Source organism: Uloborus diversus, chromosome 4 (genome assembly GCF_026930045.1).
Source record: "Uloborus diversus isolate 005 chromosome 4, Udiv.v.3.1, whole genome shotgun sequence".
Classification (NCBI taxonomy): domain Eukaryota; kingdom Metazoa; phylum Arthropoda; class Arachnida; order Araneae; family Uloboridae; genus Uloborus; species Uloborus diversus.
Window position 1 is genome coordinate 20,940,321 of NC_072734.1, and position 26,137 is coordinate 20,966,457.

The 26,137-nt window shown below is 32.5% G+C and overlaps 1 protein-coding gene across 2 annotated transcripts in view; it reads left to right on the top strand.

Annotated features, from left to right (window-relative positions):
• LOC129221132 (kinesin-like protein KIF13A) overlaps positions 1–26,137 on the top strand; it is a 209,222-nt gene that overhangs the window by 106,904 nt on the left and 76,181 nt on the right. For both annotated transcript variants that reach the window (XM_054855576.1, XM_054855577.1), the window contains exon 3: positions 24,211–24,226. In XM_054855576.1, coding sequence (XP_054711551.1) covers positions 24,211–24,226 — 16 coding nt within the window. The remainder of the gene's footprint in view (positions 1–24,210; positions 24,227–26,137) is intronic.

Consider the following 26,137-nt stretch of genomic DNA (forward strand, 5'->3'; position numbering starts at 1 on the left):
TTAGGTGCAGTAGTTTTGAGTGAGTATTTTTGAAATGTCTCGCTTAAATATTTATCATACTAAAGATATTTAAGTGATTTCATTTACTATATGTTTTTCATTTTAATTTTATTTGCTTGAAAATATTTAGATTTTTTTATAGTTTTTGTGCGTTTTTTAAACAAATTGTACAGTTTTTATTTGGTACATATTCTTCGATGATTGCTTCATGTGTTATGGGGGAGACCTTTTAAAGTATTAAAATTTATTAGTCTTCTTTTGTAGAATATTTAGTCTTGATTAAAAATATGAAAGAAGACTGAAATTTAGACAAAATTATAACTTTTAGAAACACGGAGTAACGAACTACAGATCATCAAAATTCGAAAAGAAAAAGAAAATGTTTCAAAACTTCTCTACAATCCTTGATTGCGAAAACAATATCATTTAAAAGTTCAATTTTCCTACAGTCATTTTTATGTATTGTTTTCGTTCATGGCATTTCAGGTTAAATATTGAAACACTTTAATGTTTATAAGACGCCAATTATCAGGGAATTTGGAATCAGGGTTCGAAAATATCATATTTTCGAAAATATTCGATATTTTGATATATATTGGATATCTTCATATATATCCGATATTTTCAATCAGCACAAACTATTGTCTTCAAAATAGTAAATGCATCCTCAAATCACTTTTTATTTTCTTATGTTATAATTACAATATGGTGACTTAAAATTGAGTTTTCTTTCATTATTTATATCTAATATTTCATTTTACATTTCTATGCATTTTAATGGAGTTAATTTAGCATTCGCTGTTTTACTCATTTTTCTTTTATTAGCTACTTTTACAGTAATATGATTCAGAAATAAATAATATGCATGAGTTGGTGCACAGTCATAAGACATTTTCTTTTTTTCTGAGCAATTTTTAATATTTAATTAGGCACGTTTTAATTTTGTTAAATTAAAATGGTTACATTACTAATAATTTTATGAATGTAAAATACAAGTGAAAAGCAATGTTATATTATTTTGTTATATTAATGATGTATTAATACATCTTAAAAATGTAGTACATAACTTTTTAGTTATTTTTAATAATAAATGAACAATATTACTATGATTAATATACTTTTTGTATTGAAAATACTGTAGTTGAAAAAATAAATATCGAAAATATCAAAATATCATGATATTTTCAAAATAAATATAGGATCATGATATATATCGACTGATATATATCGGCGAACCCTGTTTGGAATCAACGAAAATTGCCGTTGTCACTCGCGGTAGAGCTACCACCAACACGAACAAACATCTGTTTCTCTTCACAATTAAAAAGAAACCGTTTCCGTATTTTTAGTAAAGGTACAATGACCTGCATTAATCCTAGTTTAAGAATGACTGTCATAGACGCGCTTGCGCTTTTACTCTTCCGCTTCCGATGGGACATCCCTACGACGCAGGCTGCTCTCTTCTCTCCATCCTTCATCTTCCCATGATCGTTGCAGACGCGTTCTCCGGACTGCGCACCACCCCCTCGGAGATCTGCGAATGGGCCGGTCCAGGTCGATTGGGCGCTACTGGCACTTCTGCGAGAACTCTGCCAATATGGATCACTAAAGAGTTTTTAATAAGATTTATTTCTACGTTTTATTCTTTGGGAGGATTAGATTATTTTTTTTTTATTGTTATGGATTCCGAGGTGTTGATCCTTTCCAACAAGAATACAATGTTTATGGCATTTGAACTGCGTTTGCTCTTAATGGGCTATTTGCTGCCAGCTAGAACTGCTTGTGTAAAATGTAGTGTTGATATTTTCTTAGTATTCTCTGTTCGACTAAAATTTTTACCAAGACCGCAAGTCATAATGGAGTATTTGAATAGTTTCTAAAAATCTAGCGGACTATTTCTTAAACGTTCCTGCTGCAGATTTTTTCGCCATCTAATTAATTATATTTCTCAAACTTTCATCAAATGATGTTTCTTGGCATCACTTAAGAGAGAGTTTTTTTTATTACATTGTACATTTAACTTAGCATTTTAATAGTAAGCAACAGCCTCATGATGTCTTCAGGGCGTTCATTATTACAGTGTACCTTTTATGCTGCTATGTATCTAATAATAATGTTTTGTTAGCTTCACTTAAGATGCTGTTTATTATTACATTAAACTAGAAAATCGCCCGTCAAGGTATGACGAGTGAAAATTTCTTCTACATTTGAACGAATCAATTGCCTGATTTGTAATATTTTGATGATTGAAATTTTAACCCTAAACTCCAGTGGATTAACCCTAAAATCCAGTAGAAAGCGTTTTTTTACGTTTCTTCATTCTTCTAAAATGAGTCTTATCAGTTAAATGTTAAGATACCGGATCCAGTTCATCCGGGGGGAAGGGGGAATTTCAGGGAACAGAAAGCATTTCACTGACGGTCAAATGCTACCAAAAAATATTATCAAATTATCATATCTTGGCGCGAGTTTCATTGTTGATGACGTCAGCGTTACTCAATCATTCGCTATTGTATATACGAGGATAGGGGCCATAATATATATGAGGATATTTTATTCGGCTTCACTTTAGATGGAGTTTATTATCACATTGTGCAATTTATTCAGCAATGTAGTAATAAATAATCAAATTATGTTTTTGACTTCAATTTAAAACAGTTTATTATTACATTAAATGCATTTTATTCAGCAATCAACAACTGTGACATGTTTGCTTGACTTCACTTTAGAGGGAGTTTATTGCTACACTAGCCGTAGGAACAGGGAGTCCATGAAAAACAAAAAAAAGATGGAAAGGGGGGAGTATTTTTCACGGGCTTTCCTGTGAATTTTTTCTCGTTTAAAGTTGAGATTCTTGGTAGATTTTCATTGCAGTGCTATTTTTCTCGGTTATGTTACTTTAACTTATTATTTTATAGTGTACAAATAATAATAATTTTATATTTTAAACTTTTTTTGCATATATATATATATATATATATATATATATATATATATATAATCTTTTGTGATATTTTATGCTTAGCAAAACACTGGCTATCTTCATTCAATTTCTCCTTTCATATTATAAGAGATCACATTAAATGATGGTGGTTTTTCATACCTGATGCAACGTGACCTTAGGGAAAAAATAGTTTGTACGTGCGCCCCCTGCTGTGCTCAAAGCGTACCTTATCTTTGAGACTCGAGATGGTAATGAGTTTGGAATTGGATTTAGCGAACCGGAAAAATCGGTTCCCTCTTCGCTTGTCAGGAGAATTCTGTCTGGAGTTTCTTGGAAATTTCGTATTTCCGCGAAAGGCCCGAGCTCAGTTTTTGCACCTCGGGGCTCATAATTCCGGAAACGACTAAAATCCGTGAGAATTTTTCGAAGACTTTTGGAAATAGCATTGTTAGTTGATCATACCTCATTTTAGTTTTCGACGAATTCGAAATACAATTCTCAGTTTTTTTAATTATTTGTTTTCGTGAAATTATGAAAATAATTCAGTTTGGAATAGCAAAAAATGATGATTGGATGAGTAAAGAAAAATAAGGTTGCCTTATTTGGCTCATTTTTAACTTGTCTGTGAAGAACTGCTGACTATGGTACTTTTTGTAATGCTTTTATTATACAGTAGAGTAACCTCGTAGAGTTATTTTAGTTATCAACGAATTCGAAATACAATCCTTAGTTTTTTTAATTATTTGTTTTTGTGAAATTATGAAAAAAATTAAATTTGGAATTGCAAAAATGATGATTGGATGAGTAAAGAGAAATAACGTTGCCTTATTTGGCTCAAATTTAACTTGTCTGTGAAGAACTACTGACAGTGGTACTTTTTGTAATGTACAGTAACCTCGTTTATCAGGACTAACTGGACAGTACAACCTCGTTTATCCGGACTAACTGGGACCAAAGGCAACCCGGATAAACGAAAATCCAGATAATAAGCAAAACGTTCTTAAATAAGCAGTCTTTTTTCTTTTATTACAGCAAAAAACAATATTTGTAACTAAACTATATATTGTAAAGTTTCTCGCAAATACTTTATTACATAGTAGTTCAGCTGCAGTGGTGTTTGATATAATCATAATTTATTTTGCAATCTATGCAGGAGCTGTACATTTAATCAAAATGAAAAGCGAATGTTCAGCTTTCTTATTCTTACGTTCTTTGCTATCATAGTTTAAATTATCTATGTGAATAGATTCTTTTTTTTTAAACTACAAACTTGATCTGTTGATACAGATAAACGAGGGTCGAATTGACGAGGTTCTACTGTACTCTGTTTTATAATTTGAAGGGCTCGGGGCAAGAATGTGATATGCCACACGATGTAGGCCTAATTTTAACTTATTAAAAATATTTGTAGATTTTTTTTCAAATATATTGTACTTTTTTTTTCTTCAACACCAAAACCAGATATGATTTTCTCCAAATGACATAATCCAATACATTGTCATGTTTTTTTTTTTTTTTTTTTTTTCAATTTTAGTTATGATAAACAAAAATTTTGATCGAAAAGTCACTCCTTGTTGCTTGTCACATTTCTGCCCTGAGCCCTTCATTTCAATATTGGCAAGAGGATGACTCCTCCTTTGAGCTTGAAACATAAATTTACTTACTCGGAAATGAATTGGAAGTGCTGTATTGGGATTAAACAGTTATATACCATCTGAAACTTATTACCTTTTTTTCCCCCCAAGGCAACTAGGTGGGGAAAAAAACCATTGCGTGCATAAATTAATTGAAGAACGTACGATATGTATCTTTTCCGCATAACCGGTTTACGACCCTGCTTCCTCATTCCCCGGCGGCAAATTACGGAACAGTTCGCGCTATAAATGCAAATTATCTGTTTATAGAATCATCTTGACACTGTGCGTATTGATCAGGGGAAGTCGAGAAAGATTTATGTGACGGTTTTGTTTCAGTGGTGTGAGACCCAAATTAACCAAAAAAAAAAAAAAAAAAACACATTTTGCGATCTGCCCTGTAGAATTTATATTTATTGGCGTGTAAATTGTGTGCAGATGTGTGAATGGCGTTGTAAAATTAATGCATTTGGAGGAATACTCATAACGTTTTTATGATAATAATGGAAAACATTGTTTTTTACGGCACGTTGAGGTTTGCTGATTCTATTTGTTTTTGATGGAACGGTATATTGGTTTTATCACTATTTGCAGACCTATACTGCGTTCACGGGAAAGGTAGACTAAGTGTAAGCAAGGAAATGCGCATCAATCACATTAGGTGACGTCCATCACGTGTTTGCCTTGGACAAGAACAAATTGGTGCCAAAGAGACTGCAAATGTAAGTAGTATTGGATTACATTTTTTAGTTTCCAGAGAAAACTCCCAAAAGTGGCACCACGGCAAACCTTCTGGCAACCTGTTAGTTTACTTTTGGTCTATCATTTTCGTAGACAGAATATAATGTATTTCCAAAGATTTGGCATCCATTTGTTCATATGACACTTCTATCGGCAGATAGCCATTGTCATCGAATTTTGACGCACAGTTTTCCTACTAGACGGAAGCACCGGTGCTCTCGTCGATGCGAAACTGCACTAGAAGTTTAACTTTGCCCAGAGTAATTCAACGCCAGGCAAATAGGCAAGGGGTCTTTAACATGATGCAAAGAGCGCTTTCGAGCTTCTGCATCTTGAAAATCCACTAACTGGAGCCAAATTTGAACCTACGCCTTCGAGCTTATGAGGTCAACGCCTGCCCACTACGCCATTCTGTTGGCAGGTTGCTGGTTCTAGCAGTTCTATCTACTGAATTCGTTCATTTGATTTGCAGTTGTCCCCTAGCTATTTTTGAGTGAAGGTGCCGTTTTAGAATTGCAGATTTTACTGCGGTGCACTTACCGACGTGAAACCATGGCTATTCTTTACTATCATACAAAAATATTAAAAAATGCACTGCATGGCCGTAAATTACATTGCAGGGGCTTCGCGAAATGTTACTAAAATTTAATAATTAGTACTAAGTCTCCATGGTGTGTTACTGCAAGATTTCACGTCGCCTCTTAGGCCGCGGAGCACAGTTTGCGAATCACAGTACTACTGAGTTAGAAAACACAGAAATTTTTGAAAGGAACATATTCGATTCAAGTAACTTGAGTGACAGGAATTAAGGCTCTACCAATTAACGTTCTTTGTTAAGGATTTTACAACTCTGAAGAAATACATTTTAAGAGTTGGACAAATCGTGGAGCAATTAACTTCACATATTTTGTGATTGACATCAATCAAATTTTATCCCTAATATGATTGCAATCTGTCCCAGTGGAGGGCTACGTCCCTCTTTCTCCATCGCTCACTAACCACCGCCGGCTAAAGTACAAGCAGTCCCATTCGGATCGCTTTTTGTTTGGAGCTCGTTGCGTTCTTTCGCCACATAATATACTACGCCATTAGAGCCGTAGGCAGGTATAGAGCAGTAACTGATTTTTTTTTTTTTTTTTTTTTTCATTTTTGCTATCTATTGTATTGTAGATCTGCTGTACAAGTTTGCTTGTTTTGGTTTCCGCTGAAAAAAAAAAGTCTTATTCCCTCATCACACATTTCCCTCTTCTTAGTATTGAATCAAAAGCGCGTTTCTTCCAATATCTCGAACACTCATTTCCGCAGATACTGCAGTTTACCTGCCCACGGCAGTATAGCATTTGTCAGGTGTACGTTAAATAGTATGATTACAATAACTGCAGTATGGATCTGAACAGTGCATTTTTTCACAATTGTCGATGTTTCCCGAATAATCTATTACAAAATATAGATCATGTTTCAACCTTTGTTCAAAATTTAAACGTCGATTATGAAATTTCATCCAATGTTTCGACATCATAACGTTTGAACGATCTCATTGGCTGCTGCGACGGCATCATTAGATTTTTTATAATATAGCACACTATAATAATTTGTGTCGAACTTTACTCTAGCGTAAACAGAATTATCTTCTGGAGGGGTATTTTTGATCAAAACAGCCCTTACATGTGTATTAACTGCTGCATTAGGATTGGCAATAATGTTAAAAGTAGGACCTCTGGGGAGTGTTTTTACCATCCAAAACCCTCTTCGCTTTGCTTGTGAACTTCAGACAACCCGAAGCATCTACAAATGTAACGTTGTTTGTTCTGCTCATTACCAAATGGATCTTCATCGTTAACCATAGTTACCTTTCGTTCTCGGCTCGACTCAATTAAGAAGATTAAAGAGAAAAGTCAACAATGTCTTTCTTCGGTTTGTTCCAAGAACTAGACAATTCGGCTTTCAAGTTAATCAAAGCTTATTCTCCAGGTTGATAAAAAGAATTAAAGCTTCTTAAACTGCTCGTTTTGCCCGATGGATGGCGCAGTTTAGTGGCTTGTTTGACATTTCCTCCTCGATCGATTACGACGGAGAATGCCCGATCGGCGATTCATTCCAAAAATAGCGTCGGAATATCCGAAACTCAATTCTGAAATCCAGAGACTCCGAGTCGGGTTCTTTTCCTGAATCTGAAATAGGAACGTGATTCAATTTATCATTTTCTCAGCTAGGAAATTAATGATTGCTCAATTTTTGGAAAATGCACTATTACAGGGATTGGAAATGTCTCTGAAAATTAAATTGTTGTTTATTGTTTTGTTTTTTACTCCACAGTCTTCTTTCGTATTCTGACTGACAGCTTATGGTTTTAAGCTATTGCTTTTGAATCCTTCCTTATGGAAATAGTTTTTACTTGAAGGGGAAAAAATAATTTGTTTCCGACAAATTATAAAGTTTTTGAAATTAAGAATTACATCTAGGTTTTAAAATTTTTTTTGTTGTTTTTGAAACATTTTCTTTTCATTTTCGAATATCTATGCTCTTTTGTTGATTACTGCTTCGTTCTAAAATTTATAATTCAACATGAATTGCAGTCCATTTCAGATTTTTTATTTGCACTAAATATTGTCCGAAAAGGACACTAATTAATCGTATTATTTTAAAAGCTATGTGGTAATAAATAATGAAGCATTCATCAAAACATAAATTGGTGGTATATGCGATTAGAAATGTGCTTTAATTTATTATTAAAAACATAAAAGATAAGGTTGAAAAAAAAATCTGTTTCGCAACTCCAGCAAACTATAGGGGACGCTGCAGTCACTGTCTAATGGAGGATGAAAAAGGTAAAACAAACGCACCCCGTAACGTATAAATTGCTTCTAAGCTAAGTAAATTACAGAAATTTTTGTTCGTATGTATGATTTTTTTTTGTTCTTCCTTATTTTGAAAAGATTTTTCAAAGTCTTTTGGTTATTCTGACCCATGTGAAAAGAATGAGAAATCAAAAAGTATTACGAAAATAAAAAACTAATGTAAAATACACAGTAAGTTAACAGGAAATATCCAACGTTGTTTAGCACAAATAAACAGATTTCAGAGTACACGTGTCTCGAAGTGTCTCGACCCAGTAAAAGCTCCCAGCTTTTACTGGGTGTCTTTACATCTAGAAGCTCACAACTTTGAATTGAAAAAGAGATTCCTTGAAACCTCGAAACACGTGTATTCGCCACCCAGTAAAAGACACCCAGTAAAAGCTCCCAGCTTTTACTGGGTGTCTTTACATCTAGAAGCTCACACCTTTGAATTGAAAAAAGGGTTCCTTGAAACCTCGAAACACGTGTATTCTGAAATCTGTTTATTTGTGCTAAACAACGTTGGATATTTTCCTGTTATTCCTCGGCACAAAGGTATTTATTTATTGCATAACACAGTAAGTTGTTCTGAAGCAGCCATTTTCACGATGTTGAATTCGATATTCATAAATTTTTGGTTCGCTTCGAACAACATTTTCATTTTGTACTGTGTTACTATATCCAGTTTCGTGACATTTCCAGAATTTGTTGACATTTTTGTCACATAGTGCACATACCTGACCATAAGACTGTCAAGAGCAACATTCAATACTAGATAATTTATTTCTATGACTATATGATTGAATATCAAAAGAGGAAGATGATATTTCATTCTTTTATTTAGCTGGGGGGCAAATTGTTTTATTTATGTAATAGAGTTATTTCTTCAAATCGGTTTATTTTAATTCTCGCTGTTTCTTATGTTCCTATTTTTCAACTAAATGATAAAATTCTGTCATGCTATGCTGTGTGAATCATCTACAAAATGCTCACGGATATGTAGTGGCAGTTCTGTTTTAAATCATCATGCATTTAATTCATTCGTCATGGAAATGATTTAACTGATAAACGAAAATATCTTGTCAAGATACATAATTCTTGTCTTTCACACAATACTAAAACCATAATCCTAAACCGCCTAAACAGATTTTTGGCGAAACTCTTTGCCGAGATATGGTGAAATTGACAGCCTTTTTAGAGCAGTAAAGTAAAGTTGGAGCAGTATTTTAGCAATAAAAGTTCCGAGTTTTTATTTTTTATTGTTCAAATTCTTAACGTTCTTTCTGGGTTTTTCAATCCGTTCTGCGATAAATGTTTTCAAGAATACTTATTTGCACTGTCCATTTCAGTAAGATGCTGTAGTTACAAGGTTATTTAAATCAATTACAGTGACTGCCAAAAGTGTTCGTACATCTTGAAATTTTGTAGTAAAACTAAAATAACTCAAAACTGAATTCGAATATGAAATCCAATTTTTTTTTCACACCAATCTTATGCCATTCTGAATAAAACCCAATAGTTTTTTTCAAAATATTGTCAAATTTTATTTTTGAAATTTGTCAAAAAACGATGAGACAGAAAAAATACCCCACAAAAGTCATCGTACACTCAAATATTTTCGTATAAATTCGTGGTTAAAATTATCACATGTCGTTTTTTTATTATTTTTGCCTTGTGTTGACACTGTGATATCATTTGGCTTTAATTTTTTGTTTATTTATTCCCTAATATTCTGCTTATTATTTTTAATTGGCAGGTATGCGTAGAAAACAACAAACACGATTCGAAATTTGAATTTTTTCCCTCACTGTAGCCATAAATTGGTTTGAAATGTCTCTAAATTAGTTAATTTATATCATTCAATAGTGAAGTGCTTGATAAAATGGTTTAAAGACAAGAATCGGATCGAAAACAAGGTAAGAAAAGGTCAACTGGCAAAGTTAACAAAGCGTGATCGGAGGTTTACAGTTAAAAAAAATTATAAAAAATACACATTTGAGCGCTGAAAAAGTTTTTGCAGAATTAAATGAAACATTTTACGTTTAATTTTAACCTAAAATTGTTCGCCAAGTTCTCTGATTAGCTGGATTAAAGGGGACCTCTTCCAGCAGAAGTTGTCTTGTTCGTGCGAAAAACAGTAAGCTTACGCTTTCCGTCGTAAAATCAATGATAAATTAGCTCAAAAAGTTTTGGAACAACGTCTTACGTATAGATGAAAATTAATTCAATTTTTTTGGGTTAAATTGTTGTATAATTGTCAATAGAAGAAAAAATGAGGAATTTAATCTTAAGAGCTTAGCTGGACCAGTTAATCAGGACGGTGAAGATGTTTTTGTGTGAGGGTGCATAACAGCACCAGGACTTGGAAATTTGGAATTTTTTGATGAAATAATAAATTATGCTGTTCATTTAAATATTTCAAAAAAACAATTTTAAACTATTAGCCCAAAATTTGGCATTCGGAAACAACTTTGTTTTTTTTCAATCAAAATAACGATAAGAAGTACACGTTTGCATTTGGTGCCGCAAAAATTGTCTTTAAACTGAGAAATAACTCCTCAATCGCCAGATTTAAACTTAACGGAACACATTTGGAGATATCTGGTGGCTAGATTACGAAAATACACCATTGAAACGAAAAGCGAACTAGAAACAGTAAAACTAGAAGTGCGGCTGAACACTTACTCAGAAATTGCATAAAAAAAGAAAGAAAAAACAATGAAATCTATTCCCAGATGTTTAAAAGCTGTTGTTGATACTGCATGATATTCTACTAAATAATAATTTTGTAAAAAGTTAGATTATTTACTAATTTTTTGACATTTTTTCAAAGTGTACGAAGACTTTTGTGAAATAAAATTTCCGGCACTTTTTGGTTTTTGATTTTTAAAAAATTAAGTTTTAATATTTTATTAAAAATTTTCGTGTAGTTTTGTTAAAAATAGATCATAAATCTTATAGTTAAATACCTATTCTGAAATATTAATTCTAACCAATGCATAGGGGCCTTTTTCATTGAAAGTCGTAGGTGTACGAACACTTATGGGGAGCCACTGTATGTGGAATCAGGTTAGTTAAAAGCAGTAAATTTTCAGCATGGCCCAAGTGTCCAGCCAATGTTATTAAGTCCACTTTTTTTTCATCGAAATGAAAAACCAATATTTATTCAATTTCACTCAGAACATGAGAAATAAAAATTGTTTTTGCATTTTTTTAGCAGATATTTTTGATGTTGCGCTGTTGCGGATGACGATTCCAAATGATGAATTACGCAAATAAAAAAATACACTAAACAAACTGCTTCTTTTACCCAAAATGGAACACATGGAACGCAATGTTTTACCTTTTTCGGCTATTTTGTAAATCACCGCAAGGTAGCGCATTCGAGCTCTGAAGTTGCAAATTGATATAAAGCAGACAAAATTTTAAAAAAGCAGACGATAATATTTATTACCAAACACACGACTTTAGAGAATATTTTTTCAAGCAATGGCAATGATTCATGCGGCTCGCTATCTAGCAGTCACAAAATGAATGGTGAAGCGACGGTGACGTGAAATCAACAAACATATATTAATTGGCTTAGTAAGTTACATCATTGCATTAGCTAATTTATTAGCTGCTGGAAAGGGTCCTTTTATTTGTGATCAAATTTTAAACAGAGTAACTACAAGAGGATGGGAAAACTAAGTGTCATTTAATGTATATTAATGACATACTTTTTAAAATAAAAAAAAAGTTTCTTATTCGTCGCAACTTCTGGAAGTAATAAGTTTAATTAGTAACATTGATATTATTGTGTGTATTTTCAACTTTTGTAATCTAATGTACGAAACAAAATTGGAGATATATCAGCAGAGCGTGTAAAAAAATTCTAACCCTTTTTTTAAAGAAAGAACTCGTTTTTCACGATGTTATTGTTGTCTTAATTGCATTTAATTTCTTACAACTCTGCTGTAGGTACCAAGGTTCAGTTTACTCAGTTGAAAAATTAATTTTATTTTTCCCGTTGTTATATATATATATATATATATATATATATATATATATATATATATATATATATATATATATATATATATATATATATATATATATATATATATATATATATATATATATATATAAAGGGTGTCCTAAAATTAACGCAAGATTTGATTTTGTTGCCATTTGCGCAAAATAGTGTTGGCATCTCTGGGAAAAAAAAAAAATGATAGCTGAGAGGTTAGGGTTTAAAAAAATGGAGCGTTATACGATACAATAACGCGCTTTCATTATTGAACAATTGTTTCAAAAATAATGAAAGTTGAGGCTGGTCAAGCAGTTACTGTTATTGGCGCTCGGTATCGCAACACGGTAATGCACGGGTGGTTGTGGGCTTGTTGACATAGACCTTTGAATTCAAATAACCCCATAAGAAGAAATTTAATAATGTTAAATCACACGATCTAGGGTGCCAATTCTGATCACCGAAATGAGAGAGTACGCGACTAGGAAATGCCTTATGCAGTAATTGAAATGTTTCTCTCTCTCTAGCTGTATGGTACAATAACACCCCATTTTTACTAACCCTAAACTCTCAACTGTCAAATTGTTCTTTTTTCATGACTGCCAACAATTTATGGAAAAAATGGTGGCAAATTCAAATCTTGCGTTAATTTTGGGACACCCTTTATATATACATATAAATTTTGAGATTTCTTCATTAATACTAGATTTTAGCGGAGTTTCTGAGTAGTGTTAAAAGTTATAATAATATAAATATCTAGCTATAGTTTGACATTTAAATAATTCTAATTAAAAGAGTTAGTTCCAAATTGAAATTAAATTCCTCAACAAAAGAACTGAAAATAACTGTTCCGTAATTGTTTTTAAAATAATTATTAATTTCGTTTCAAAAACGTTTACCGACACACTGTCAACATGATTAAAATCTGCAGATTCTAATTATTCTCTGCTAACTATTCACACTTTTTACCGACAGGTAGACAGACTTCTTTAATTCGAACCTCAATCAGGCAGAGTAAATCTAATGCAAATGCTTCTTTTATGTTGAAATTAATGAAGTAGCTCTCTGTTATTCTGTTTTTCTTTCAATTAATTATATAATATAGTATTTGAAAAGCATCGCATGTTATTTGTAAATTGAATGTTGTTCAAATCCACTTTTAATTGTTTTGGATTTAGTTTAATATTACTTTAGCTTCAGTTTAAATCATATGAAAATAAGATCCAACAGATGCTTACCTAATGGTTCTAATTTTTTTTATTATACGTATTTATAGAGTAAGGGCCCGACTAAAGTTTTTACAGACACTGGGCATGATATTTATTTGGTGCCCCCAACCTGAGCTTATTTTATATGTAGATGGAGTAAAATATTTAATACTTGCTTATTAACATATCTGTGTTGAATTTTGTGGTACCTTATATTGCAAAAAATAGAAGTGACATAGTATTACGATAACTAAATATGATAATATAAGCTGTCGTCAAACTTTGCCCGTTGGAAAAAGCCATTAATATCAAAATTATCTATGGTATAACTTAAAAAATGTTGTAAATATAGAACGAACTTGGTGTGGTTTTGGGATTTGCGAAAGAGATTAAATTTTTATAGGGATTTTTTTTTCTAGATTTAATATTTACATCTGGCTATAGTGCGATATGGAATGAGTCAAAAATCAAAGTTTCACCTACAAGTTTGATGCCCCCCCCCCCCGAAATGTTGGTGTCCTGGTCCCGTACCTTAATCTGGCCCTGCGTAGAGCTGTTTGCTTATTGCTTTGTGTTCAAAAATATTTGCCGTCTTTCATCTACAACATTGTGCATGCGCGACCTGCCAAACCGTGTAAGTTTATTTTTTATTTTATTTTTTTTTTAAAGTCTTCAAAGAAACAAATACTTGATTTTCTTATTCCTAGGAATCAAGCTTGCAATTGTTGTAGTAAAGTGTGGAATGTAGGAAGTTTCAGTCACAAAAGGGGGGAGGAGGGTTGCTAAAGGGGGAAAGAAGGGTAAAAATACCTTTTCTTACTCTCAGCAGAAATGCATTTTTGCCCCCGTATACCGAATTGGTAAAAACGGGTATGCTTTTTAAGGGAATGTATTTTGCAACTTTAACATGTTTTGCAATTACATATGCTGATTTAAAAATATTAAATATAATTAAAATGTATCTTTCTGACTTGTTATGTTAGTTTGTGTGATTTGTTTCTATTTTGTCATTCGTGCCACATCCTTGTTTTTTCCCGTGAAAGTCCTTGATTTTTTCTGCAAATAGTGTACGCACTCTTCTTACAAGCTTCAGGAAAAGTTAATTGTCATGCATTTTTAATGCATTTAATGCCACGCATTTTTGTAAAGTTGCTGTTCTATGTCTTCCTTTACGTTCCATATAATTAATAGCAATTTCCTTTCACCTTGCTTATTTGCATTTTAGATGGCGAGCACATTAAACACCAAATTAACGGCGAAATGTGCCAGAATCTAATTAATTTTCTTTTGCTTCTTCTTTGTAGGGTTAGATTGTTTTTTAAAAACCTTGAGAATTGCAGCTGTGTTATTGTAACGTTTAGTAGTTGTAGAAGATTTTTTTCTCTCTTAAAGTAGGTTTTAAATCGGAAATAAAAAGCAAATTGAAAATAGAAGCTGGAATGAATTTTTTTTCATTATGTTGCCCCTTTTACTTGAGCAATTCAAGTCACTTACAACAAGTTTTCTGAAGCAATAAGTTACCGCCATTACGCCAGGGCTAAGGCAGAACTGCATGACTTTCAAAGACTGCAGTTATTGTATGTTTTCTGACGAATTAGATATAAAGATTTACTAATTCAGTGACGTCAGCTTTTATCAGTATGATGGCGAACTTGAGATAATTTTGTACCTCCTTGATTGTTACCGGTATATCATTTTTGTCAATTATTTTTGTCATGTATGTCTGCATACTGTAGGCGGTAGGCATCCAATGTGCATTTGAAGATACTTTTATTTAGCTTTTAATAAAATGCATATTATTTGGTGAGCTATTCGTGTTGTTTTCTACAATTCATGATTTATAATAATTTTACGAGAGGTAATTTCGTGCCTCCTTGATTGTATCGATGTGTCATTCATCTTAGATGTTTTTGTCATGTATGTCAATATTTCGCAGGCAACCAATGTGCATTTGAGGAGTTAGTGCATTTAACTTTAAAAAGGAAAAAAAAAATAGTGTGTACAATTTGGAAACCATTCTGCCAAGGAAAAATTTCTAGTTTGTCGATGAAACATGAAAATGAATTTTGCTTTCTCAGTGAAGTAAAGCTGTCTTTTCAAAAGTAAAATGTTGTCAAGTGGTTTGTTTCCTCTACTCTTGACTAGTATAGTGCAAAATAGCCTGGGGTTGTGTAAACAGTGCTGAAGCTCAAGGCTTCTACTGACCAAGGTTGGTAGGATGACTACAGCCACGAACAACCAAAAGTTTCTGTCTTTTAGTATGTCCGCTGCTGAATCTATCCTTATTTGTTTCCATGATCGACGACCATGGCTAGAATACGAGAGAACAATAGCGAGCATACTAAAAGAAGAAAATTTCTGTAGAAGCTAAACTTTATTGGAATTGCTTTTGTGCTCTTCCTGCTCATCTGCATTGGAACATCTTGGAGGTCTGGAACCATCTCGGAACATCGGAACAGCCTGCTGGATGAGCAGGTTTTTTTTTTTAAGGAAACTTGATGACTTCCCTGCGCTATATTATTAACAATAGAAAAGCATAATAGTGATTGTAGGTTTAAAAAATATTTCGTGGAATTATTTTTTCTTGACTTGCTTTCACTTTTTCTTGATTCATATCACATTTTATCTTTTTTCGTCTTTTCGTGTAAATGACCTTAAGGCATGGAATCGATCTCAACGATAGAAATGGGTCACCTGTGTGACAAATGCTCATTTTGTTCTTTCCTTTCTGTAATAGTTTTTTAATCTCTTTTTTATCCTTTCCACTTCCAGTCATGATGATGTGCATTCATTCGTGCGATTGCTTTTAGCTGCTGCAATAAGCATTTGCTCCTGGCTTTCCGTTTTGTTATACTTACCGTCCTCTATCATTTTGCCATTTTCTCTTAATGCATTTAAGAATGTTAGAGGCAGTGTGTCACGCACTTTTTAACATTGATCAAACAGTCATTTAAGATAGGAGTTAGTCTTTCGAAAGTAGCATAAATCATGTCCGATGCTGTTGATTTTTGTTGATCAATTTAAATAGTTTCCACCTACTTATCCTGTTTCTTCTATTGATTCTCCATTTAATTTTGCGTTATCAGGTATCAATGCTTTGTACATACGTACTTTATGAAGGAGTTTTAAATATTTTGCCCACTTCTTGTTACAGAGTGGAAAAAAACGCCTGTTATAAAATTACTCTGACCATAAAAAAAAGATACAACTACAGAATCAGCATAAAATGAAATATATATCCTAAAACTGTTGTTAAGTCTGAAATTTTTTTTTTTAAAAAGGAGCTTTTTTTTAAATAAAAAAAATATTAATACATATGTAACGAGTGGACATTTAAGAGCTCAAATTAACTATCAGAATAAAATCGTTATAACTCACCTTTTTGTTGACTGTAGAATTGAATGTACCGAAATAAACACGACGGATATATAACTACTAAGTCTTCTCAAAGATTGATATTGCAGGTAAAATATCTATATAACGCCGATCTATGTAACGCAATTCCGCATAAAACGCTCAACTTTTCAGAAGTTAACAATCGGTTTTTCAGTTTTACAAAAAAAAACCTCTGTTCTGCTGTGTAAACATAACTTATTTGGCAAATTATGTTTTGCTAAACAGATTTTTATCTTTCCATCTGAATTTAAAGCTTTTAAGTGACAATTAGTATTCACAGTAGAAAAGTACCTTATTCTTTTTGAAAATGCAGCTATGAAAGATATTTTTTGTGGATTACAATATATATATTGAATTGCATAATTTGAGTTTTTAATATTCATTGTAGTAAATATTTATACCAATGTATAAATATATTGATATATTCTGAATATTATTTTCTAACTTTGTGAAATAACCTATATATCGCCAAAATCTATACTATTACACAAAACTCTTTGTTCTAATGTGTGTGTTAAAACCTCAGAGTGGTTAAAACGGTCTTCTTCTTCTGTACCAGATACAATGCAATTGTTTATTTTATTTTCGAACTGTCTGTAACAGAGTAAACAATGCGAAATGTGAAAAATGTCGAGACGTCAATAAAATAAACTATTTTTTGCGGGATTCCCCGTCACCCTTTAAATTGTGTTGTAATTTTATTTTTACGTAAAAGATCAATATAACTGATAATTTGTATTATTGTTGCATTTTAGCCCAATCTATCTTAAATCATATTTTAACTCCTAATGATTTGAAGCTGAGACGCATAATATTCTCGTTCTTCTTCCGAAAAAAAAAAATATTTTCCAACACTTTATAAGTTACTTATGGTACAAACAAAACTGATACTTGGTTGTACAGAATAAAGTGGAGAATCAGTAAGGGAAAAAAAAAAAAAAAACAGAAAAGGAATGTTAGCGGTAGAGTTATTGAAATTGATAATTTTTTTTTTTCAAAACCTCGGACATGATATGTCTCATTTTCGCGAAAATACCCCATCTACATTCTGCAAGTTAAACCCGACTTGCACGCACTATTTCTACTTCTACGAAATATCCTGTTTATTCAACGGAACATACTGTAGATCAGCCGTGAATAGTTTAATTCAAACGGGAAAACTGGAAAAAAAAAAAAAAAAAAAAACTAATCAATCGTTCAGTTGCATAGTCACAAACACGCAATTCGGAAGAGAAAATGTCGCATATTAGCTTTCCTAATACTTATAAACACAATAGATTTAAATGTAAAATAAAGGAAGAAATCAATAAGTCTTTCTTCCTTAATACCGTCAAATGTGACGTATCATATTTCTGCACTAATTCGCGCGAGATTAATTAACTTTCTGTTGATAGATGCTCTGTTCTTTTATTTGTGTTTATGCTTGCTATGATCATTATCTCGAGTGAATATTTTAGAAAGTACCAGCTTATCGTGTTGTGGTTTAAACCACTTTTGCTCATTTGGGCATGTTGTTTAGTTCTTTTCTAGTGTTGAAACTAATGTTTTGTTTTCACAGCTTTGTGCTTCTCTGAAAATGAAGTTGGAAAGTGTCTTTTTCTTTTAATTTAGTAGTTTTTGAGTTTTTTCCTCTAAACTTTTCGACCGTTTCCTCTGGAAATAATTTATTATCAAAATAATACTCTGTCCGTCCCGAATTTGTCGCTACATTAGGTCGGAAATTTTATTCCAAATTAGATGCTACATTTTGTACTACGTATTGAAATCGATGATTTTATAATTTGGTTTCAATTTTTGAAGATTTTTAGTTTTTATGCTATTAATTGACAGCCTTCTCTCCTTACCTGTTTAAATCAGTACCAATGAGTTTCAAAAACCCAGGATTCTCACGCTCTTACTGCTCCCTCCCCCCCCCCCCATTGAAAAAGGCAACTCTCTATGGTTCTGTGCCCTTTTTCCTGTGGTCTCTTTCACTAGCAATCGCATGAAACTGTCTTCTAGCGAATAAATAGTGTATTCATTAGAAGCAAACTGATCTTTCTGGTTTACGAATTACTGTAAAATCTGAGCTTATAAGTCTGTGGAGTATGATATGAAGTCGGTCGATAAGAAGTCAGTCATGTTCAGCATAAAGCAAATCATGCTAAAAATGTTGCATGTGGGTAAAAATAGAAAATGACCCATACATTTTGTTGCGTTGTTTTTTTAAATAAGTTATTATGATGCTCATTGAAAGAACGATTTTTTAATTTTTTTTATTTATGAAAAAAGTAAAAAGATTTTAAAATGACTTCTAACGATGAGAAATTATCAGCCAACAATTTTTCTTCCTCTTGCAAATGACGTAAGAAATTCAGAAGATATAAGTTCTTGGAAAACGATTGCTTCTTCAAAGATTCCTAAGTTTCGCACGTACTTCAATATGTCTTCATCTTCTAGTCCTCTCCTATTACTGAATCAAATATTCATTTTAATGTATCGTATACTTAAATATTTAACTTGAGATATTCTTCCATAGAAGATAGATGTTTTGAAGAAGTTGGGGAAAAATGAAAAAAAAAAAAGGAAGTTTTCTTTTTCTCCTTAATAGTTTTACAAAATTACCGTTTTGTAAATTTTCGGCGTGTGAAAACAAGTCATGGGATTAAAGAATGAAAAAATCGATTTAAAAATTGTAGTTTTGAAAAAATAAATCTTGAAAGCGAGAGTTTTTTTTTTTTTAAATCAATCTCATTATCGGAGCCCTTTATCAGTTTGATAATCAGCCTCCCCCCTCCATTATAAAACTTATTCTTCTCGATTCTGAATCAGACCCCTCAAGGGTCAGGACCGTAATTTACGACTAGGCTGACATGGCCTCTCGTCGGCCCTGCTTACGATACCATACAATGTTAGTACAACAATTGAAAATTATTGCTTAATGTGTTTTGTGCCGGGGACTCCTTGTAACGCTGAAACATTTGTTAGCAATAATCCTCCCTTTTTTTTGCTTAAAATTTATGGTCACCTCGTTTTTAGCGATTTATCCTATCTACTGCCGGATTTAACATATACATTTGCAAAAATGTATTTGTTCTTAATTGCTCGTTCTTAATGGGTGCTTTGCAATGCTCCTTTCCATTTTAGCTATCTCTCGTTTTCTTTTTGCTTTATGATTTGAAAGATAATAAAAATTAAACAAATGAATACTGGCCCTCGGCTACCGAAAATATCGCCAAAGAAATTACTTTCCCACTTTTCTCCAGTACGAGCTGATACAACCTTGGAGCCAGATCCTTGTTTTTTTTTTTTTTTTTTTTTTTTTCTGCAGAGTAAATACTTCCCCTCTTTCTGCCCAATGTTTTTTTCATTTTTTACTTTTTCTTTGATCGACTTTTCCTTTTTTATTTTTAAATGTGTTGCCACTAACGACACGATAACGATTATTACCCTTGTTGTAATTCTTTCTTTCGTGACAATAATAGAGCTTTCTGTGGTGTGGTTTGTTTATATCCTTCGTCATTGAGCTGCGTACTTGAACCGATAATAATGGTTGGAAGGGAGAGAAACCTTCATCATCAAAAAGTGAGATATCAGATAAAGGAGGGGGCGGCATCGTGCTGGTTATATGTCTTACTCAGGAACCTGCTCAACTCGTGAATAAAACATAGAGCTGCCCTTGCAAGTTTGATGTGTGGACTTACATTTCTTTTTAAGTTTACTTCAGAGAATTACAAACAGTGGGGGGAAATAGCTGGTTAATCATCACTTAAATGGGAACCATTAACAACTCGTAAAAAACTAGATTTTAATTTTTTTCTTGAAGGGGGAAAAATGCTTTCCAACCGCGCTTTCAAAAGAATCATTGGAATTCTTAATTTTTCCAAATTTATCAAACTATTAAGTGTGGGGGGGGGGGGGGTTGGCTGCAAATTTGAGCTATGACAAAAATGTGTAACTCTTAATTGAAATCAGATATCTTGTGATTGATCTAACTCATTACGTGATGCGTGTTTTGAGGAAGTTAACAAAATTTGGTACTCTCATGGATCCTGATGAAACCTTGTGCTGATAGCTTTTGGCGCCAATCGCTCTAAATTGTGTGATTCATTCAAAGGTTTTTCTTCCTTAACCTGACTGCTAGAAGTAATGCAAGGATTATAACAAAAATGGTATGCAGGTGGAACTTAGTAGAAACTTGCTTACTAAATTTTGTCGCCATCGAATGTTTTTCTCCTTACCTATGATTGCTATCCAGATTCATCTATATTAGTGTTTCAGCAGCTTTGTTTTACTTGAACTGCCGCCAATGCGACTACTTTCAGAATTGTAAAAAACTACTTTAATGCTACGCTCCTAATTTAGTCAAACTTTACTTTATTTTCTAAGCTTTAAATAAACACTGTTTTCGATATCTCTTCGAAAATGAGCAAAACAGCCAATAAATAAATAAATACAAATACAAATACAAATGTGACGACCAGCAACAGGCTCTGGCTAGACTGGTCCTAGTCAATTTACAATCCCCAGTGAAGATCAATGGCCCTCTTAAAACTATCTACTCCCTTGCTCATTACCACCTCTTCCGGTAAGCTGTTCCAAGGTTCCACTACCCTGCTAAAATAATAATTTTTCCTAATATCCATGTTAGCCTGAGATTTAAATAGCTTAACACAACGACCCCTTGTCCTGTTTTCAGTGCTAAACTTCAGTCCCGTAACATCTTTCAATTTAATAAATTTAAACAACTGAATCATGTCCCCTCGGTCTCTTCTTTGCTCACATTTTTAGCCTTCTAAGCCTGGAATCATAATCTAAGTTAGAAAGTCCATTTATTAGCCTTGTAGCCCGCCTTTGAACCCTTTCCAATACATTAATATCTTTCATAAGATAAGGAGACCAAAACTGAACAGCATACTCCAAATGGGGTCTTACCAAACTTTTATATAAGGGCAGAAGAACTTTTTTAGATTTGTTTGAAATAGTTAACTTAAATAATTGTTAACTTAATGAACTTAAAAGCTCAGATCTTCACCACCAATACCAGTTGCACTCGACCTTTTTTCTTTTTGATTGCATGCTCTTGAAAATTATTTTATACGGGTGGAAATCACAATAAGAAAATTAATGAATTTTATTTGTGTTTTATTGAGATCGTCGCTGAAATTACTGTGGTGTGGCCATAAAAAGGTTAATCACTGAGTAGAATACTTTTCCAACTTGTTGCTCCTGTATGAGTTTCTCTTTGCTCCAGCAGAGTCGTGCACGTTTCGGCTTCATGTTTATCTTTGGTCTTACTTCATAGATCAGCATTTAAAACTGTTATATACTGCACCGCACTATATTGATGCGGATTACAGCATTTACATTGCAAAAAATGCTAATATGGCTTAGTAGATGGTATTCCATCATTTTTATTATCAATTATTGAATCATGACGTAAGAATATTTGTTACCTTGGAAGTAAAAAAAAAAAGTTTTTTTAAATAAATAAATAAATAAAACTTCATGTGACGTCTTTTTGCTCAATGAAAGCTGCTATTCTTCGTGGCAGGCTATCGTTGACTACTTCCTGGAGTTAGAAAAACTCAAGTGTAAAAAACTAGTATACGGAAACGTCTCTTGAATTTATTTTTCTCTTTAAAATATAAAAGAGTTTGAAACTTCAATCAAATAACTACCTCTTTTTTTAAAAACATTAAGAGTATTATACAACCCAAATTCAAAATAATAGAGAGAATATCAAAACTGTTTGAACAAAACTTCTCCATGAGTCTGGAAAAATGAACGCATGCAAATTAAAAAGAGTGAAACTCGTTATTGATGAATGGGTAAATCAATTTAAACAACTTTTCAAATATTATTTTAAAAACTTAAGGATCATTAACAGATTGGAAATAATATATTTTTTGTATGGGTCAAAAAATTAGAATAATCTATTCATTCAATGTGAATTTTAAAAAGTAGCGAAAATATTTGCATACATCATAACCGATAGTTTGTCACAAGTATGGAGTTAAGCGCCCAGATAATTTTACGCTCTTTTAAAAAACTTTTATTGCTCAAAATGGGTCATCAAGGTGATAAGTAGAAAGAAAACGAAGTTACATATTGTATCATTTCTTAAAGTTAGAAGAAAAACTATCCAACTCAATTCAAATGAACGTTTTACAATCTATGGTATGTAAGATTTTAAAGGAATATAGAAGGACTGACCACTTAAAAAATAACCAAAGTAAACGAGGTAGAAAAATTATAACACCTGGCAGAGATGAACCCAAATTATAGTAAATCCTACAAAATAGTCGTTGAAAAATGCTTCTTACATCGATAAGTGTTGGAAAGAATGTATAGTTATCTTGTCCACGCCAACTACACTTGGACGATTGCATAAATTGCAGTTTTAAATGCTGATCTATGAAGTAAGACCAAAGATAAACATGAAGCCGAAACGTGCACGACTTTGCTCGAGCAAAGAGAAACTCATACAGAGGCAACAAGGTTGGAAAAGTATTCTACTCAGTGATTAACCTTTTTTTTTAAAATATCTGTGAACAAAAACAGGTGTTCGGGTTTGACGTTTAAAAAGAAAAGCATATGAGAAATCTTTTGTAAGACGTTCTCACCAATTTGGCGCATGCTTTTTGGTTTGTGGGTGCATGAGGGCTGCTGGAATTGGGAAATTATATGTATCTTAAAATAAAACAATGCGTGACTTATGCTGTTTATTAATAATACTGCATGATACTTCATCTGAGACACAGCAGTTACACATTTAGTGACACATTTTATCTTCTACTCCGTGTCATGTCTCTAAATCGACTCATAGATTTTAAACAGAAAGAGGAATTTCGGTATTAAACTGGTCAAGCAACTCTACCAATCTCAATACGATCAAGAATTTGTGGTACCGTCAAATCTATAAAAAAAAAAAAAAAAAAAAGCGGTTCAAGACCTGGTGCCCGCAAACAAAATTGAGCTCGTTGCCGCATTGAAGAGGGTATGATGGGTACAGTGTCAGAAACGATTAATGGTAAAATCCAGTTGGTAAAATCCATGTGTGAAAGGATTAAAGCATTGAATCCAGCAAAAAAAAATGACGCATTCTGGTATTGATATTGTTTGTTTTGAAAGTGTTTTTTCCCCCTTTAATCTGAATATTCTAATTTTTTTGACTCAATGTAAACCTTCATCACAATAAACTTTTTGGTTATTCTGTCTAAGATTATTTTTATTTGTGTATATTTAAAATGAAATGCACACTTTAAGGTCTAAGAAAAGTGGCACTTACATTTGGTTAGAATAAACTTTTTTGCAAAAAGTGAGGAGTATTCTATTATTTTGAATTTGGGTTGCAGCAGAAACATAATATTTTCAAATAATCTAATCAAATATTCTAACATGTTTTTTTTTTCTTTTTTTCCATGTGTTGTTCCTAACTTGTGGCTTTTCATCACTACAGCGGAAAGCAACCTAAGGTGAGTATTATTTTGTAATCGTGGTTTTTCGGCATCAGATTGTAATTCAAGTATTAAAGTGTCTAAAATTGCTTAAAAAGAAAAAAAAACGCTTTAATGTTGAAATTCCAATAATAACTTAATAATTTAGAAAAAACGAATAAAATATACAAATTTATGCTAATAATTTTACTGTTAGTTGGCTACTGAATACTATTGTCTACCCTTTGATGACTAATTATTTCCATTATTATCTGGGCTGTGAGGATTGATGATAAATTACGAAACTTCTACTTAAAAAAATTCTCGAAACTTTTCAAATATGTGGCAATGCAGTAACTTAAAAATATTCGAGTAACACAGAGCTTTCTGCTGGACAATGTTAATAACTTGTTGCTTATTTCTTGTGCTATAATTTTTTAAAATTGTTAGTTAGTTATCGTTTGCGATTTTTGAGGTAGGTTATTTACATATTGCGAAGCTTCTAAGGAAAAATTTAAGATATTAATTAATATTTAGAGATTTCGAATCACAGTAAAATTAAGGATCTCCAAATCTACTTTGACGGGCCCTAGTTCGGATAAGCAAAAGTTCGAATAATTGAACAGACAACTTCGGAGTTGTTACTGCTTATGCTAATATGTTTGAAATTTATGCGTAGTTTTATTTAGCCCAGCAAATGTATTTTTTTAAATAAAATTTAGTAGTTGGTAGAAAGATTTAAAGAATATTATTCGTGCGCAATTTTTCTTCACACCTTATCCAAGCTGAGACGAACAACTGTTAATTCAGACAATTAAAATTTTCAAAAATCTTTCAAACATTTTTTGATCTTTTCTATTTGTTAATTTCATTGAAAGTTTATATTTTGTTGTGATTTCAATTTTCATTGATCATATGAATGTTTTTAGTTTCACTTTCTAAATTTTAAAAAAGAGATAAGAATCCGTCTAATTAAACAGTTCGGTTCAGCGGATTTCAGATAATCGGCGGTCTACTGTTGTTAAAGAAGCTCTGTCGTTTTTTTTTTTTTTTTTTTTTTTGAAATTATAATGGGTTTTCTAAATTCAAGAATAGTTCTGCCGTGTGCAGGTAAAGGGCAGTAACTGCAGATTTTTCATTTTTTTGCATTTTTGTCATCTATTGTACGTTATGTTTATTGTACAAGCTCACTTATTTAGTTTCCGCTGAAATAAAGGCGCGAAAAAGGCGTCTAATTCCAACTTTTCCCGATTGTTAGTATTGAATCCAAAACGCGTTTCATCAAATATCTCGAAAACTCATTTCTGCAGATACTACCGTTTACCTGCACACGGCAGAGTTACGCACTGAATGAAGAACATCTTTGTTTTAAGTAGCCTTCAGAGGACTTATCCATGTAAGTGTTGTATTATTTTGGCGGACGATTTCATTGGAAATTGATAATGTAAACAATGCAGAATTAGCAGCAGAAGAATCGAGGCTTTCCAACTGAGTGCTATATATACTATACATATTTTTTTTAAAGATGAAAACATTTATAATCTTGTCACAATGCGGTTCGTAGCTCACTGAAAAATTGAAAGAAGTTGCAGAAAGCTTCCTTTTTCTTTGATTGACAGCAGTTGATTTTCTTATATTCTTTTTTTTTTAATTGCAGTCAATGTTTAAAAGGAAATTCTTTGACATAAAAATAAGGAAACAAATGCATTGAAGAAATTTCTGAAAGGCTTTTTTAAAGCAGGCTAACCAGAAATGCTTCCCGAAATAGAATTTTTGAATCATTGGTAAAAATCTGAGGAAGCAGATTGTTTTAAAGGTGTTGAAAGGGTCTCAATAGTTTATTTGAGCGCTCTACCTCCCACTTCCGAAAAATTATTTGAATGGTAGCAAAAAAAGGTTTTCCACAAGTGTTATACAATATAGGTGAGAAAAGGATAATGATATGGAATT